The sequence below is a fragment of the Myotis davidii genome, unplaced genomic scaffold (genome assembly GCF_000327345.1).
Source record: "Myotis davidii unplaced genomic scaffold, ASM32734v1 scaffold684, whole genome shotgun sequence".
In the NCBI taxonomy this organism is placed as follows: domain Eukaryota; kingdom Metazoa; phylum Chordata; class Mammalia; order Chiroptera; family Vespertilionidae; genus Myotis; species Myotis davidii.
The window spans coordinates 1,282,637-1,298,746 of record NW_006295564.1 but is presented as its reverse complement, the minus strand read 5'-3'; the positions used below and the strand labels follow the sequence as shown (position 1 = coordinate 1,298,746).

Here is a 16,110-nt window from a genome sequence, read left to right as displayed (position 1 = left end):
ACTGTGAGAGGGCACAGGCCAGGCTGAGGGAACCTCCTACCCCCGAGTGCACAAATTTTTATGCACCGGGCCTCTAGTATTACATAAACTTCATTGATAAAACAGTGGCAGGGTTTGAGAGGATTGACTAGATAAAATTCTATCAAACAGCATCACATTGCTACAGAGAAATCATTAGTGAAAGGAAGAGTCAACCCGATGTAGCAAACCTCATTGTTGAAGAAATTGCCACAGCCACCCCAGTCTTCAGCAACCTCCACCCTGATCACTCAGCAGCCATCAACATCGAGGCAAGACCCTTCACCACCAAAGAGATTATGACTCACTGAAAGCTCAGATGATGTTTAGCAACTTTAAAAGTATTTTTCAATTAAGGCATCTACATTGTTTTTTAGACATAATCCTTTGCAAACGTCTTTTAAGTGGGATGCCTTGGCAATCAAAGCTTAAGTCAGTCACTTGCATTATAAGAAAAAAATATCAGGGCTTACACTATACTATACTGTAGCTTTGTAATAAGTCTTGAAGTCATGAGGTGTGAGTCTTCCAACTTTGTTCTTTTTCAATATTGTTTTGACTCTTTGGGGTTTCTTGAGGTTGCATATCAATTTTAGGGTGCATTTTTCTGTTTTTGCCAAAAACATCGTTGGGATTTTGATAGTAATTACATTGACTCTGTAGACCAGTATAGTATTTGCATTTAGCAATGTTAAGTATATTCTGATTCTTGAATGTGGGATGTCTTTCCATTATGTATTTCTTCTTTTCTTTCAACAATGTTTTGTAGTTTTTTTTGTACAATCTTTCACCTCCTTGGTTAAGTTAATTGCTAAGTTTTTTATTCTTTTTTTTTTAAATATATTTTTATTGATTTTTTACAGAGAGGAAAGGAGAGGTATAGAGAGTTAGAAACATCAATGAGAGAGAAACATTGATCAGCTGCCTCCTGCACACCCCCCTATTGGGGATGTGCCTGCAACCAAGGTACATGCCCTTGACTGGAATCGCACCTGGGACCCTTCAGTCCACAGGCCAACGCTCTATCCACTAAGCCAAACCAGTTAGGGCTAAGTTTTTTATTGTTTTTATGCTATTATCAGTAGAATTGTTTTATGATTCCCTTTCTAATTTGGACCCCCGTTTCCCTTTTCTTCCCCCTTGCTTAATTGCCCTGGCCAGAATTTCTAATCCTGTGTTGAATTAAAGTGTCAAAAGCTGTCATCTTTTTCTTGTTTTTCACTCCTTTCATTTTATAGATGTGGAAAAGTGGGCCCTTGAAGGGGGCATTTACTTGCTGAATGTTATACAGCAAGTTTGTAGCAAAGCAGGAACTGACACTTAGATCTCTTCACTTCTGGCCCAGTGTTCTTTCCATTCTATTGGGTTGACAGAAGTTAGGATAGCTAGTTATGGAAAGACTCGTCTTCTGAGTTCCTTCAGAATATTTTCACATCAGTAAATCCTAATAGATGACAGTGTTGAGAAATTTTAATATTATGGATTTTTAATTTTTTGCTGTTTGATTTATAATTCCAAATTTAAGTTTCAGAATGTCATTATTTGTATTTCTTCAGTGCAGTAACCATTGGAACTGATATGCTGGAATTGGACTGTCATATCACAAAAGATGAGCAAGTTGTTGTGTCACATGATGAGAATCTAAAGAGATCAACTGGGGTCAATGTGAACATCTCAGATCTCAAGTACTGTGTAAGTATAAAAATGCATGGTAAACTAATATCTAATAGATCTTGGGCCTGTAACATTTTTAAAAACAGTGAATGCCAGATAAATAATAAAAAATAAATGACAGTGGTTAAACAATGAATGTCAAAGGAAATTTAAAATAACTATTCTGAGTTTCAGTAAAGATGTACTCACTCTGTACATATATAGAGTCTTAATTTTGTAAGTAATTTAACAAAATTACGAAAGTCCTCAAATGTAAAACTACTAGTGTTCAGTTCCTTGAAGTATTCTTTCATTTGTTTTATTTGGATTAAATATGTAAATTAGTTTTACTCTTACAGTATAGGAAAGAACTCTTTAAAAATCTGGTTTTAGTAGTAAATCCCGATAAATAGAAGGAAATGCTGTTTTACCACCTAAAAAAAAAACTTACGTTAATAGGATACTATCTTATTGAATATCCTGTATGCTTTTTATATAGTTGTGATCCTGCTGTTTATTATATATATTGTATTTTCTAATATTTTCACATGATACACATTTTCTGAACTTTTTGTTTTTAATGGACTTAGTCTTTAGAGCAGTTATAGGTTTACAGCAAAATTGAGCAAGAAAGTATAGAGAATTCTCACATAATTATATGATTAAATTGCTTTTGGAGATGTTCTGCTACAGGGGGCCTTACATATGTAGTGTTTTATTCTTTTATTTTTTGAAGAAGCAAATATTTATGTCTTAATGTAAGACATTAAAATACTGATTTTTTTGAGAGCTAACTCTTTTCAATCATATCTTTTAAAGGAACTCCCACCTTACCTTGGCAAACTGGATGTCACATTTCAAAGAGGTAATATTTCCCATTTGCAACTTAAACATTAACATTAAAGTGTATTCATTTATGTTGAGAATTAGATATATAGGCATGTTCTCTTGTCATAGTAAGTTCCAGCTAAAAGTACTGCCCTCAAAAAATTCTCTCAGGCCTAATCTGAAATCTTGACCCTGAAAAGATGAAGTCCAGAGATTTAATTAGCTCATTCTACTAAAATTATATACAGTTAATTTAAACCAAATACTAATGACAAGAAACCCATATATTATTAGGGACACTTTGTACCTCTAAAGCTTCCAGTTCTAGAATATTACTATAACTTATAGTAATCATAAATGAAGTAATAAATAAATGAAAAGAAATTGAAGGGACCCCTTTCACATCCTTACTAATTGTCTCACATTTGATTCTGTGTCATTTAGGTGCTCCATATTTTAAATTTTAAAGAAAATTTTGTTTCTCAAATAAATTGTCCAGTCCAGCCAGTGTGGTTCAGTGGTTGATCATCGATCTATGAACCAGAAGGTCATGGTTTAATTCCCGGTCAGGGCATATGCCTGGGTTGCTTTCTTGGTCCCCAGTGGGGATTGTACAGGAGGCAGCTGATCAGTGATTCTCTGTCATCATTGATGTTTCTATCTCTCTCTCCCTCTCCCTTCCTCTCTGAAATCAATAAAAATATAAATAAATATATAAATAAATAAAAACCATACTTTTCCTAGTCATCTTCACTTTTTAATTACCAGCATAACAGTTTTCTTTCCTTTGAAGGTGCATATCTTACAAAGAAACATGTCCCTTGGACCCAATTTGTTAGTTATGTTAGAATGGAAAATACACCTAGAGATACAGGTTGCTGAGCAGGTATAGTCTCCCACACTACCACAATTCAGCCTCGTGCTTTGAATGATTCACATGTAACTCAGTAAAGCTATGAGATGCTATATGTTATGGTCCTTGTATGGCTTGGATATACTTTAAACTTTGGTTAAATGTGAAGGATGTATTGATATTAATTTTCAAAAAGAACTGTTAACTGCTCAGTGAGCTACATTTAAAATTAGTATAATTTCTCTTTGGGAAATTTTAGAAAGGTAAATAAAAATTAGAAAACTGTTTAAATTAGCTATCTCTGAGTGATATTTAGCTCTGATGTTTGTTGGTTTTTGCCTTCTAGGTAAGTATCATTAAGCTGTGTTGATTTGAGGAAATATCTTTCTCATTCTTATAATTAATAGGATGATACTTGCCAGGCTTTTCTAATAGTTGTGTCAATTGTGAACTTGTGAAAGTTAAGAAAATTTCATGGGTGGGGAGTAGGAGTCAATTTGGGGTAAAAGGGGACATATGTAATACTTTTGACAATAAAGAATTAAAAAATAATAAAATATAATTTTTTAAGTAAAAGAAAATTTAGAAGCGAAGTTTTTTCTGTTTTTCCCTGTGTAGAGCAAAGCCAAAGCGTCATAAAGATGAAACGATCATTTGCGAAAAAAAAGTTTTAATTTTTTTCTGGTTTTTATACCTTCCTCATAAAGTCATAAAACTTTTGAATGTGAAGAGACCTTTGAGACTATCTGTCTCTTCCTGTTATAGATAAAGAAAGAGGCCTAAAGATGTAAATTAAGGTCATACAGTCAGTAAATGACAAAGTTAGGACTTGAATCTAGATTTTCTCCTCACCAGGCCAGTATTTAGCTATACCATATTGCCCCTCCATCTGGAGAAAATAAACCTCAGGAAATATAAAGAAATATAAAGGATGATTAAGACCCTCTTTTAATTTTTTCATAACTCAATTTTCTTTGAATTGAGTTGCACTCAACACATTACTGAAGTAGCATATATTTCTCTTGCCTGAACATATTATTTTCAACCTCTGAAAAATTCAATGATGATAACAGAGGAAAACTTTAGAAACAATCTCAGTAACCACTGATAAGCTATAGAGAAGAAAAAAATCTTTTTCTTTCTACCTTTCTAGATTCTCAGCCTTGACTCTGTAACAAAAGAGAGATTAATATGAGAAAAACAAGCAGAAGTGTATTAATATGTATGTCTCATGGGAGAGACTCAGAGATGGCTAGAACCTGAGTTTATATAGCATTTTAACAAAACAATAATATATTTTCAGAGAAGTGACAAGACAAAGGAAAAGGACTTTGAATTTTTAGGGTGGCAAATTGTGGGAATGTACATATGTGGGAGAATAATGGAAGATAAAGGCTAGTCAGTTTGTTATATAGAGTCCTCTGGTACTGATAAGGGTTTATGGTTGTGGGTGATTAATTTTTGTACAAATTTAAGTCTTGTTTTAAGGCAAAAAGGGGAAGGGCAGAGAGCCTTTCTTATATCTGCTTCTTCTCCATTGCCTTCAGTTAGAAATAATCCTTATACCAAAGTGGCATATTTTGGAGTGGCAGACACTGCTACCTTTCAAGGGAAATGGTTAAACGAAAATAATTAAATTGATATATGGCTACTCAATGGAATATTTTTAAAACTTTAAAATAATAATTGTAGCCCTGGCTGGTGTGGGTCAGTGATTAGAGAGCATTGCCCTGCACACTGAAGGGCCATGGGTTTGATTCCTGGTCAAAGGTATGTTACCTGCGTTCCAGGTTCCATCCCTGTCCCAGGCAGGGCACATGCAGGAGGCAACCAAGCAATGTGTCTGTGTCTCACTCATCAATGTTTCTCTCCCCCTCTCCCCCCTTCCACTCTCTCTAAAAAAAAAAAAAAAAAAATTAATGGAAAAATACCCTCAGGTGAGGATTAACCAAAAATAATAATAATTATAGTATTAGATCGGTGGATTATATCAATGTCAGTATCATAACCTGATATTATAGTTTTGCAAGGTCATCATTGGGGGAATCTGGGTAAAGGGTACACAGATATCTATTATCTCTTACAACTTCATGTAAATCCAGTTATCTCAAAAAGTTTAATGAACCCTAACTGGTTTGGCTCAGTGGATAGAGTGTCAGCCTGCAGACTAAAGTGCAGACTAAAGGGTTCGGGATTCAATTCTGGTCAAGGACACATGCTTGGGTTGCGGGTTCCATCCCCAGTTCAGGGGGGTGTAGGAGGCAGCCTATCAATGATTCTCTCTCATCATTAATGTTTCTATCTCTCTCTCCCTCTCCCTTCCTCCCTAAAATCAATAAAATATATATATATATTTTAAAGTTTAATGAAAAAACTTAAAACATAATTATAAATGCAGTGTATTAGCATGCAACATTTATTTATTTTTTATGTAAAAAGATCAGGTTAAAATGTGTAGGTATACTATAACTCTATTAAATTATGCATAGGGGGAAAAAAGAGTAGAGAAAGTATACCAAATGGTCACAATGGTTATATCTAAATTGTTGCATTTATATGATTTTTCTTTCCTTTTTTTATGCTTTCCATCATTTTGTAAATGTCCTATTATGACTACTACTTTATCTCTTCTAACCATCAAAAAAATAAGTTATCTTTTAAAAATACATTTAAAAATCTTGCTTTCTCAGCATGCCAATGTGAAGGAAAAGATAACCGAATTCCATTATTGAAGGAAGTTTTTGAGGCCTTTCCTAACACTCCCATTAACATCGATATCAAAGTCAACAACAGTGTGCTGATTAAGAAGGTACTTAAGGCATTGCCTCCTCTGAATGTGTTGCATCCAATTTCACAAACTAATAAGGCTAGAGTAGGTGGCTGCATAGACTGATAATGTGCAAGGAAATGTGATGCTCGAGGGTCAGTGTTGTTTTAAATAATGCTCTGGTAAAAGAGATCACTTTACTGTCCGAAAGCCTGTTTTCAGAGTTGTCATGTCTCAGTCATAGATAAAAGTGAGCTCCTGTGAGCCAGTAGTTCTGGCATTTGTGTAATTAACTTCTAGTTTAACTTGTTTCATTTTTAGTTAGTGTATGTCAAATTATTAAGTAGTTGTATTCTGTTAGATAAATGATATAATGGTAAAATGTAACTAATTTCTTATATTTTATAAAATAATCTTAATTTATACATCGGTTCTTGTAAGATTTTGTAGTCTTCACTGGCAGATAGTCAATTATAACCCATTTTTAAAATGAAATAATGTAAGTGGATTTACAGTAGGCACATGCATAAAAATTTGAATTTTCACTTGTAGGTTTCAGAGTTGGTGAAACAGTACCGACGAGAACACATAACAGTGTGGGGTAATGCCAATTATGAAATTGTAGGAAAGTGCTACAAAGAGGTAATTCTTTCAAAAATGATACAGAATGACCTTTGTTGTTGTTATGTATCTATAAATGGTAAGTTATTGTAGTAATAATTTTTTAATATGAAGACCAATGGTACTGGGTGAAAGCAACTAACCAGAGTTTGCTAATAGATAATGGATTTATAGATAATGGGTTTCATAGAGATAATGGACCTTGCAATTAAAGTTCAAAATAATTGGACTGGTTTACAGGATTATCACCATTTGGGGCAGTTAAGTTAAGGCTAGATAGGACTATATTATGTTTTTACAACCTCCTTTTTATTATTTCAGAATAAAAAGTTAACTTTTGGCCCAGAATCACAGAACTTTTCCTTTGATTCATTTTTTTTTTTCTAGAAGCTTTCTGTCATTTTATTTATTTAGTTAGGTAGGTAAGTAATTGGGTCTTTTTGTTTTGTTTTTAGTTTCCTGTCATTTTAGAATTTAAAAACTTCCAAGCTTTCAATAGTAATTTTCTTGTTTGTATTTATTTTTTTCTTCCAACAGTAATTTTCAGACATCAAATAATGATTGTTTCAATATTTGTCATTCATATTATGAGCATGCTGTATATAATTGTCATGTGTCTTTTATAATTCTTAAAGTGTGATTTACAAGAATTTTACATTAACCCTTTAATTCCCAGATGCTAGAAACTAAAAAAGAAAGAAAGTGGGCTACACACTGGTGATGGGAAAACATGTGGCACTATTCTCATTTAATGATTTTTTTGTTTTTCATTTGTTAGTTGTGTGTGTTTTTTCTCAGAGAGGAAGGGAGAGGGAGGGAGAGATAGAAACATCAATGATGAAAGAAAAATTCATTAATCGGCTGCAACCTGGGCATGTGCCTGACCAGGAATTGAACCTTGACCTCCTGGTTCATAACATAAATCCATGCTCAACCATTGAGCCATGCCAGCTGGATAATGCAGTGGTTATTCACTGTGGCTGTATGTTGGAATTACCTGAACAGTTACAAAAACTACTGATGCCTAGGTCCCATCCCAGATTTTCTCATTTAAAAAACATGGGGGCCTGGTCGGCATGGCTCAGTGGTTAAGCATCAACCTATGAATCAGGAGGTTACAGTTCGATTCCTAGTCAGGCCATATGCCCAGGTTGTGGGCTCGATCCCCAGTGTGAAGCGTGCAGGAGGCAACCGGTCAATGATTCTCTCTCATCATTGATGTTTCTATCTTTCTCTCCCTCTCCCTTCCTCTCTGAAATCAATAAAAACATATTTAAAAAAAATATATGGGGTGTGGCCAGTTGTTATGCCAGTGGTATACCAATTCCCTCCCACCTCTCCCATTAGCAGCCTTCCATGACTCTCCAGAAGTACCAGTTACTGTTTTTAGTTCTCTGGTTCCAAAGTTGCCAAAGTTTTGAGGTTCAGCTCCTAACCGTATTTTCCCCATAAGTTCTGTTATTCTTAGGGTCTGAATTTGCAGAAATCAAGGTTTTTCGGGACTTGTATATTAAGTTGCAGTTGACACACCTGTATATATAAATAAGCTGAAAATACTACAAAGCAGCATGCAAACATAGGGGAAAAAGAAATCCTCAAACTTATTTATTCTATTTTTTAGAAAATAAAGAGGTGGGTAATTTAGAGCTACTATTTAAAATAAATTACTTTTTTATATGTATTTCCCCCCAATATAGTACTTTTATGCAAAAAACTCAAATGTAGCTCATCAGGTATGCTCGGTGGTTAGAGCATTGGCCCGAGTACCAAAGGGTCTCAGGTTTGATTCACAGTCAAAAGCACACACCTGGGTTGTAGGTTCGATCCCCGCCCTGGTCAGGGCACATGCAAGAGGCAACCAATTGATGTGTCTCTCTCACATCGATGTTTCACAGTCTGTCTTTCTCTGTCTCTCTTTCTGTCCCTCTCCCTCCATTTCACTCTCTAAAAAAATTAATGGAAAAAGTACCCTCTGGTGAGGATTGACACACACAAAAAGATAAGAGTCTTGGGAAATTTTGAGGATTGTGAAATAATCCTCTACTTGAGCAGTTGCAAAGTAACATAATATTGTTTGTGTCTTTTAGAATTCAGATATTCCCATCCTCTTCAGTGTACAACGTGTTCTGCTCATTCTTGGCCTGTTCTTCACTGGTCTCTTGCCCTTTGTGCCCATTCGAGAACAGTTTTTTGAAATCCCAATGCCTTCTATCATATTGAAGTAAGTGGTTACCTGTTTTCATCAATTATCCATTACAGGAGGATGAAGATAAAGCTCATTAATATTAATATTAATGATAAAGAATAGATTGCTATCGTTATTTCCATGTTTTCTTAGCTGACCTATATTAACAGTGCGTTTTGCCATAAGACATTCTCTAAAACGAATAATAAAGGGTTATAAGTATTTAATCTGGGCCCATTTCACATAACAATGACTTTCTGTGCCTATGTATTCAGAAATCAGATAAAAAGAATTGAGCTTAATTGTTGAAGTTTAATAATTCTCTTATTCTAACATCTAGTAGCAATTGCCCTCCAACTTCCTTCCCTTCTTCCTACTTCATTGACAACTATACAAAGCTGAAACTCCATTAAACTTGAAATTCACAACTAGTATTAGTACATTTAGGAAGAAAAACAACCACCCCCACAACAACCCAAAAGAAACCTCTGGAGATGGGAGAAAGAAAATGATAGGATTTGTTTACATAGATATTTCTATGTATGCATAACTTCTCTACAGGATACAAAGCCTTGCTTTTCACACACTAATTTACTACAAAATATATATATATATAAAACAATTAGTGCCTGACAAGTAATAAGCACTCAATAAATGATAGCTTTTATTGTTAAATTATCTTTATCATTATTATTAAAGACAGATAGTTTTATCTCCTGCACCCTCAGAATGTAATTGCTAGCTATAAATTTATAATAATAACTGAATCATCACAAAGGAATTCAGAGTTCCTGGGAGATCATTTAAATGTGATTTCACCTGCATGGAAACTTTTTTCATTCTCCAAAGCAATTTTTTTTAAAAACCAAGCTGAGCCGAGCAGGTATTGCTCAGTGGTTGAGTGTCAGTCAGCCTATGAACCAGGAGGTCGAGGTTTGATTCCCAGAGTACATACCCAGTTGTGGGCTCGATCCCCAGTGTGGGGCATGCAGGAGGCAGCCAATCAATGATTCTCTCTCATCGTTGATGTTTTCTCTCTCCCTTTCCTTTCCTCCCGGAAATCAGTAAGAAATATTTATTAAAAAAACAACAGCAAGGTGAATAATTGTCATTAACCATTAGAGAATATTAGTAAGAAAAGCAATTTGGTCAGGACCCTTATATTCAGCATCTGTGTTTCATACCAGTTTGAGTTACTTAGTGATGAGCATTTTTATCTATTCCTAGTTATATTTATTAGCGATCTTTGTGGCTATTTCTCAGACAAAACAACAGAAATCACTTCTTGTTTACAAAGAAATAATTTTCATTTCTAAATTAAAATGATTTCTAACCATTTATTCCTAGTGTTCTTGCTTTCCTCTGGCCTGGAATGAACTCTTGAGCTCTCTGGATTATCTCTATGTGTTCCTTTTAGAAGTTAGTATTATTGAAATACAGACATGAAAAAACTTCATAGAATTAATCTTTTCTCTAAAGAGTGATAATGGATTAAGACATGGGTAAAACATTGTGTTGTATGTTTTAATGTTTTGGGGTTCTTTTATGGGAGACAATGGGTACTTCCTAAGACAACATAATATTTTGTGTTTAGTGAGGTACTTTAGTATTTGAGGTACTAAATCCCTGAGATTTCTGATAGCAACCAGGACTTTCCACCTTGGCTAGAGTTAGGGAAAAAAGGATTTTATTTAGAGAGCTTCTAAATAAAAACTGAATTCAAAGAGAAAGAACAAAATGAATTTAAGTGTGGGGACTCAGGATTATACTAAGAGTATAGATAGGTGGCTTTAGAAAGAAAACAAGAAATGAAGATCTGGGGAGATTGTGAATCATTGTGTGCTGTTAAACTTAGAAAGAAACTGAGAAATCTTCATAGTAGAGAGGCTAATCAGAGATTTCCTATGGTCACAACCCCAAGTTAATAACACAGGTAGTGGTGTTGCTCTGGGCATCAATAAGATTGAAGAAGAAATAGCATAGGTCTAAAAGTCGTGTGCTCTTTCAATAGCAAAGATATTTAAAAAGTACAGGGCCTAGATCTTCAAATATTGAAAGGGAAAGAAAAAAAACAAACATGCTTTTATAGGGGGTTTTTTTGTGTCTCAGTTTTACCCCAAGTATCTTTTAATCCATAGTAAAGTTCGGTTATGTTTTAAGTCTATTATATACTAAACCATAGCAGACAAAGCAAGAGAAAGTTTCACCAAAATAAGAAGAGACATGAGCCCTAGGCACTCAGGGTCTCTAGAAAGATAACTTTTTTAAAACCTTTCAGTAGTGGTTGCAAAAAGCCTGAAATCAGTGGAAAATAGAGAACCCAAATGGGCTTTATTTTAATTTATATTTGTCCTTTTAGGAATATTTTTTTAGTACATACTAAGTGTAAGGCACTTTCTGTTTTTGAACTTGTTTTATTTTATCACACTGTGTTTCTAATTTATTCAAATTTTATTTTGTCTCAGGTTAAAAGAACCACACAAAATGTCCAAAAGTCAGAAGTTTCTCATCTGGCTTTCTGATATGTAAGAATTTTCGTTTCTTGATATACAAGTTAGTGTTTTAGCTATATTTATTAAATACTATGCTCAAGTTTAGTGTGATCTTCCTACATGTAATTTGTAACAAGGATGTGTTGAGTATCAACTATACAAATGGATGTGTATGGATCATTTAGAACTAGTTTAATTACTAGTCAGGAAGCCTTAGGCAGAATCTAGGGAGATAATCTCATTCAACTAGAACACAACCCACCCAAAGTTAAATTATTTACTTGGGGTTATCTAGCTAGTTAATAGCATTCTAATAAACATAAATGGAATAGAAATTAGATGTAGCCCTAGCTGATTTGGCTCAAGGGACTGAAGGGTCCCCAGTTCAATACCGGTCAAGGGAACATGCCTGGCTTGCAGGCTTGATCCCCAGTAGGGGACATGCAGGAGGCAGCCAATCAATGATTGTCTTTCATCAGGGGTCCTCAAACTTTTTAAACAGGGGGCCAGTTCACTGTCCCTCAGACCGTTGGAGGGCCGGACTATAGTTTAAAAAAAAACACTATGAACAAATTTCTATGCACACTGCACAGATCTTATTTTGAAGTAAAAAAACAAAATGGAAACAAATACAATATTTGTATTTGCATGTGGCCCACGGGCCGTAGTTTGAGGACCCCTGTCTTCCATCATTGATGTTTCTCTCTTCCCCTCTCCCTTCGTCTCTGATATCAGTAAAGATATATTTTTTAAAAATAGAGAAATTAGATGTAAAGCTTTTCAGTACAATAATTCCCATCTTGCTCAAGTGATTTGTATTCTAAAAATTCACTTTTAGTTGGTTATGAGCTTTAAAAAATGTTTTTTTTCTTATATGTAGATATTGTAATTAATGGACATTAGGTTTTTAAGAGAGCTCACAAAAGACTAATCCATTCTGTAAGTGAATTATGATGTTATAGAACTTGACCCAAGTTTACCGTCTTATTTTAACTTGCAAACTTAGGAAGACAGACTTTAGTGAGCTGCTCCAATAAGAATGGAGCAGGATCAGTGGCAGCAAGGAGTAGAAAGTCAGGTCTGGTTGTTCGCCAGCCAGCAGTGAAGAGAGATCCAGCAGTTAAGATACAAATGCATCCATAGCAGCGGTTATTATTTGAGGCCATTGCTTAAAACTCTAAATTAGGACTAAGTTAGGACTAAGGACCAATTTTAGTCCTTCCTTAAGCTAAGAAGTACCTAAATCTGTTCTGCTTTTCTCTTCTAGTTTATTAATGAGAAAAGCTTTGTTTGACCACCTTACTGCTCGAGGCATTCAGGTAAGTTTCTGGAATGATACGTTTTTGGAAACAGACTAGTTTACCAGTTTAACCCAAGTATAAGGAGCAGGAACTTTTAACTGACTTAATTTAGTCCCAACTCTGATGATGATGCTTGACTGGTTGACATTTGAAGATCTTAAGTTCTGCCTTACAGTGAACAAGAAAGCATTGGCATTTCAGTAACTACAAATCCACTTATGTAGAGGTAAGAGTAGCTAAAGGCAGATGGGTAGGTCAGTGCATATTTAATGAGCAAAGTGGAATATTTTAAAGGGTGCAATTATTTCTTAAAATTGCAGATAGAGCCAAAACTGGTTTGGCTCAGTGGATAGAGCGTCGGCCTGCGGACTGAAAGGTCCCGGTTCAATTCCGGGCAAGGGCATGTACCAGGGTTGCAGGCACATCCCCAGTGGGAGATGTGCAGGAGGCAGCTGATCGATGTTTCTCTCTCATCGATGTTTCTAACTACCTCTCTCCCTTCCCCTCTGTAAAAAATCAATAAAATATATTTAAAAAAAAATTGCAGATAGATAAATGCTATTATAAAAACAATTTTCTTTTTAAAATAATTTTCTATCTTAGCATTTGTTCTCATACTTCTCATGCTTCTAATTTTCAGGTATATATTTGGGTATTAAATGAAGAACAAGAATACAAAAGAGCTTTTGATTTGGGAGCAACTGGGGTGATGACAGATTATCCAACAAAGCTTAAGAATTTTTTACACAGTTTTTCAGCATAGAAAAGGAAGTATTCAGAAGCATTCAAAGAAACTATGAAAAGATCTAAGGGAGAAAAATTTTTCATTATCATTTTCCTAAGCCATTTTCAGAAAGGTAAAAGGTTTAATCAGTTAAGTTTTTATTACCTCATTTTTAAGCTGCCTGAGAATGTAGAAACTCTATATTGTATATTTATTTTAAACAATATTGCATATTTGCATTTGTAAATAGTTTATTTAGAAAGATTATTGATCAAGATTTCTGTATATGATTATATTATTGTAAGTCTGAAATCAAAAGACCATTGGATAATTGGATAATTTCACTGGAATAAGGCCAGCTCATTAGTAAAACAAAACTATTCAAGGCCTCTATAGCTATTTTGAGTTGTCTTTTTATTTCTAGCTACATCTTAGTTGGTGGGGAAAAATACTGTGGAAGGAGAGCTTGGAAATCATTGATGTGGTTACCTGACAAGTTGTACATGTTAACAGAAGGCAGACTCAAAGAATTAACCGGAAGTTTATTACTTGATCAGAAATAAAATCTGTAGACTGAATTAGATTTCATAGTTGCTGTTGTTAATGGGGACATTCTATTTGGAATCCTCTTCAGGTGTGTAACATGTCCTTTTTCTTTTTTGGGGGGGGTTAAATATTAAAACTAGATTTATCAATTGTAAATTAAGACAAGATCCAAATAGTCATATTTTTATGTTTCCTGTAAAGAAATTTAAATTTTCCATTTTGGGCAATGACTGTTTGGGCCTACATGTAGATTTTCAGTAACATTTTGAATCCTAACCACATGAAACTGATGAAAGTGCATATCATTTGTTAATACTTGTAGTATAAACTACCTGTTCCTGATCTTTAAGAATGTATTCTTCTGACTATTAATGTGGAAATGAAATTTTCCAAAGCACTAGCCATCACTTTCCCTGCTTTTCTGATGTGACCTCATGTAAATCTGTTTCTGATTTTATTGGCTAATTTTCATGTTCTCTTTGGGAGGTGAATGTAATCTGGATTAATAAATATCTTTTACCTAGATCACATCTCTCATTTAGAGTTTGCCAGTTTACAGCTAAGAAGGATGACCAGACTCCCACTTATCCCTGGATGATAAAGTAACATTTGCCTTTTTTGTTTATACCGAAATAAAGTTTTCCAAGAACAAAATAAGGGTCCTTCATTGTTTGTTTTTGTAGTTGTAAATTCACATATACTTTGTAGATTTTTCTTTTGCAGAATTTGATGAGGTGATGAATTGATGAGTAAATGCACCTGAGATTTCTCTTTAGAATAAAGAAAATGTGGATACACTTTTATGGTAAAGAAGTTGCTTCTTGGCATGTGAACAAATAACTTGGGCAGGTAATCCATTATATCAGTCATTTTCACTATAATTTATGATTGTAGTTGCTAGGGATCATATTTGATACAATTCTTTTTTTATTTCTTTTTACCAAATTTTGCTTTGTTACGATTTGGAGCAGTTTAATATTGTAGGGCCAGCATATATTTTGTGTCAACCAATAGAAGGTAAAGGACCCAGTGTGGTAAAGCTGTTTAGAAAGTCATGTTTTAGACGTTTGATGATTTTATAGTCGAGGTGACTAAATCACTTAATGAAAGTATAGTAGCTTTAACAAGAGCGTTGATATTCACTATCAGAAAACATTTAAATACTGCTTTTCTGATTGGGGTGTCATGTTTTAAAATAGGCTAAATAGCCCGGCCGGCCTGGCTCAGTAGTTTAGTGTCAACCTATGAACCAGGAGGTCACAATTTGATTCCCAATCAGGCACATGCCCAGATAGTGGGCTCTGTTCCCAGTGTGGGTCGTGCAGGAGGCAGCCAATCAGTGATTCTCTCTCAGCATTGATGTTTCTATCTCTCCCTCTCCCTTCCTTTCTGAAATCAATAAAAATATATTTTATGAATAAATAAACAAACAAATAAGTAAATAAAAATAGGCTCAGTATCCTTTCATTTTGAGATAGCTACTGCTAGGCTTGGTGGACAGCATGGTGGGGAAGACCTTTCTGCTGAGATGCAGCTGGCACTAGATTTGACAGAATCAGCTATAGGTCTAGTGTAGCAAGATAGTAGTATCCTAGGTACATGGCAGTTGGCAGGCATTTCAGTAAGCAATTGGCATGAGGGAGTTTTAACATGAAGTAGTAAGAGCTGCTTTGTAGACTAAAGTCCTAGGCACGTTACCAAGGCCAAACAGAACACCAGGTCCCAACCAGAGCTAGCACCCTGGTCTTGGAAATAAGTTCATTTAGTAGAACTGAAGAACAAAGTGATAACACTGGACTAATTATAGCAGCAAGTTGGTACTGAGTCCTAGAGAATATTACATCTCTAATTTCTGGCCAGGGCTGGTTCTAGAAATTGGGGTGGGGCCCTGACAACAGTGGACATCTAGAAGCCACAACTATAGAGAAAGAATGGCAGCAGGGAATTGAGATAAAAGAACGTAAAACGTAAATCTCAGTATGTTGTTATTTTGTGTGTTTTTTTTAAAAAAGACCCTAGCTGGGTAGTTCAGCTGGTTGAGTGTCATCCCGATACACCAAGGTTGCAGGTTTGATCCCTGGTCAGGGTTCATACAAGGATCAACCAATGAATATCAATAAGT

General features: G+C 34.8%; 1 protein-coding gene across 4 annotated transcripts in view; it reads left to right on the top strand.

Annotated features, from left to right (window-relative positions):
• Nucleotides 1-16,110, top strand: part of GDPD1 (glycerophosphodiester phosphodiesterase domain containing 1) — a 27,438-nt gene that overhangs the window by 10,248 nt on the left and 1,080 nt on the right. The window contains exons 3-11 of one of the 4 annotated variants that reach the window (XR_001514989.1): nucleotides 1,575-1,710; nucleotides 2,491-2,536; nucleotides 6,043-6,161; nucleotides 6,672-6,761; nucleotides 8,828-8,961; nucleotides 11,391-11,450; nucleotides 12,685-12,736; nucleotides 13,359-14,076; nucleotides 14,697-14,837. Coding sequence is in view for 2 of the 4 variants with exons in the window: in XM_015568133.1 (XP_015423619.1) it covers nucleotides 1,575-1,710; nucleotides 2,491-2,536; nucleotides 6,043-6,161; nucleotides 6,672-6,761; nucleotides 8,828-8,961; nucleotides 11,391-11,450; nucleotides 12,685-12,736; nucleotides 13,359-13,481 (760 nt within the window). In the remaining 2 variants the exon portion in view is untranslated. Of the gene's footprint in view, nucleotides 1-1,574; nucleotides 1,711-2,490; nucleotides 2,537-6,042; nucleotides 6,162-6,671; nucleotides 6,762-8,827; nucleotides 8,962-11,390; nucleotides 11,451-12,684; nucleotides 12,737-13,358; nucleotides 14,643-14,696; nucleotides 14,838-16,110 lie in introns of those variants that run through there. The other 3 variants (XR_001514988.1, XM_015568134.1, XM_015568133.1) reach the window with 3 other exon arrangements.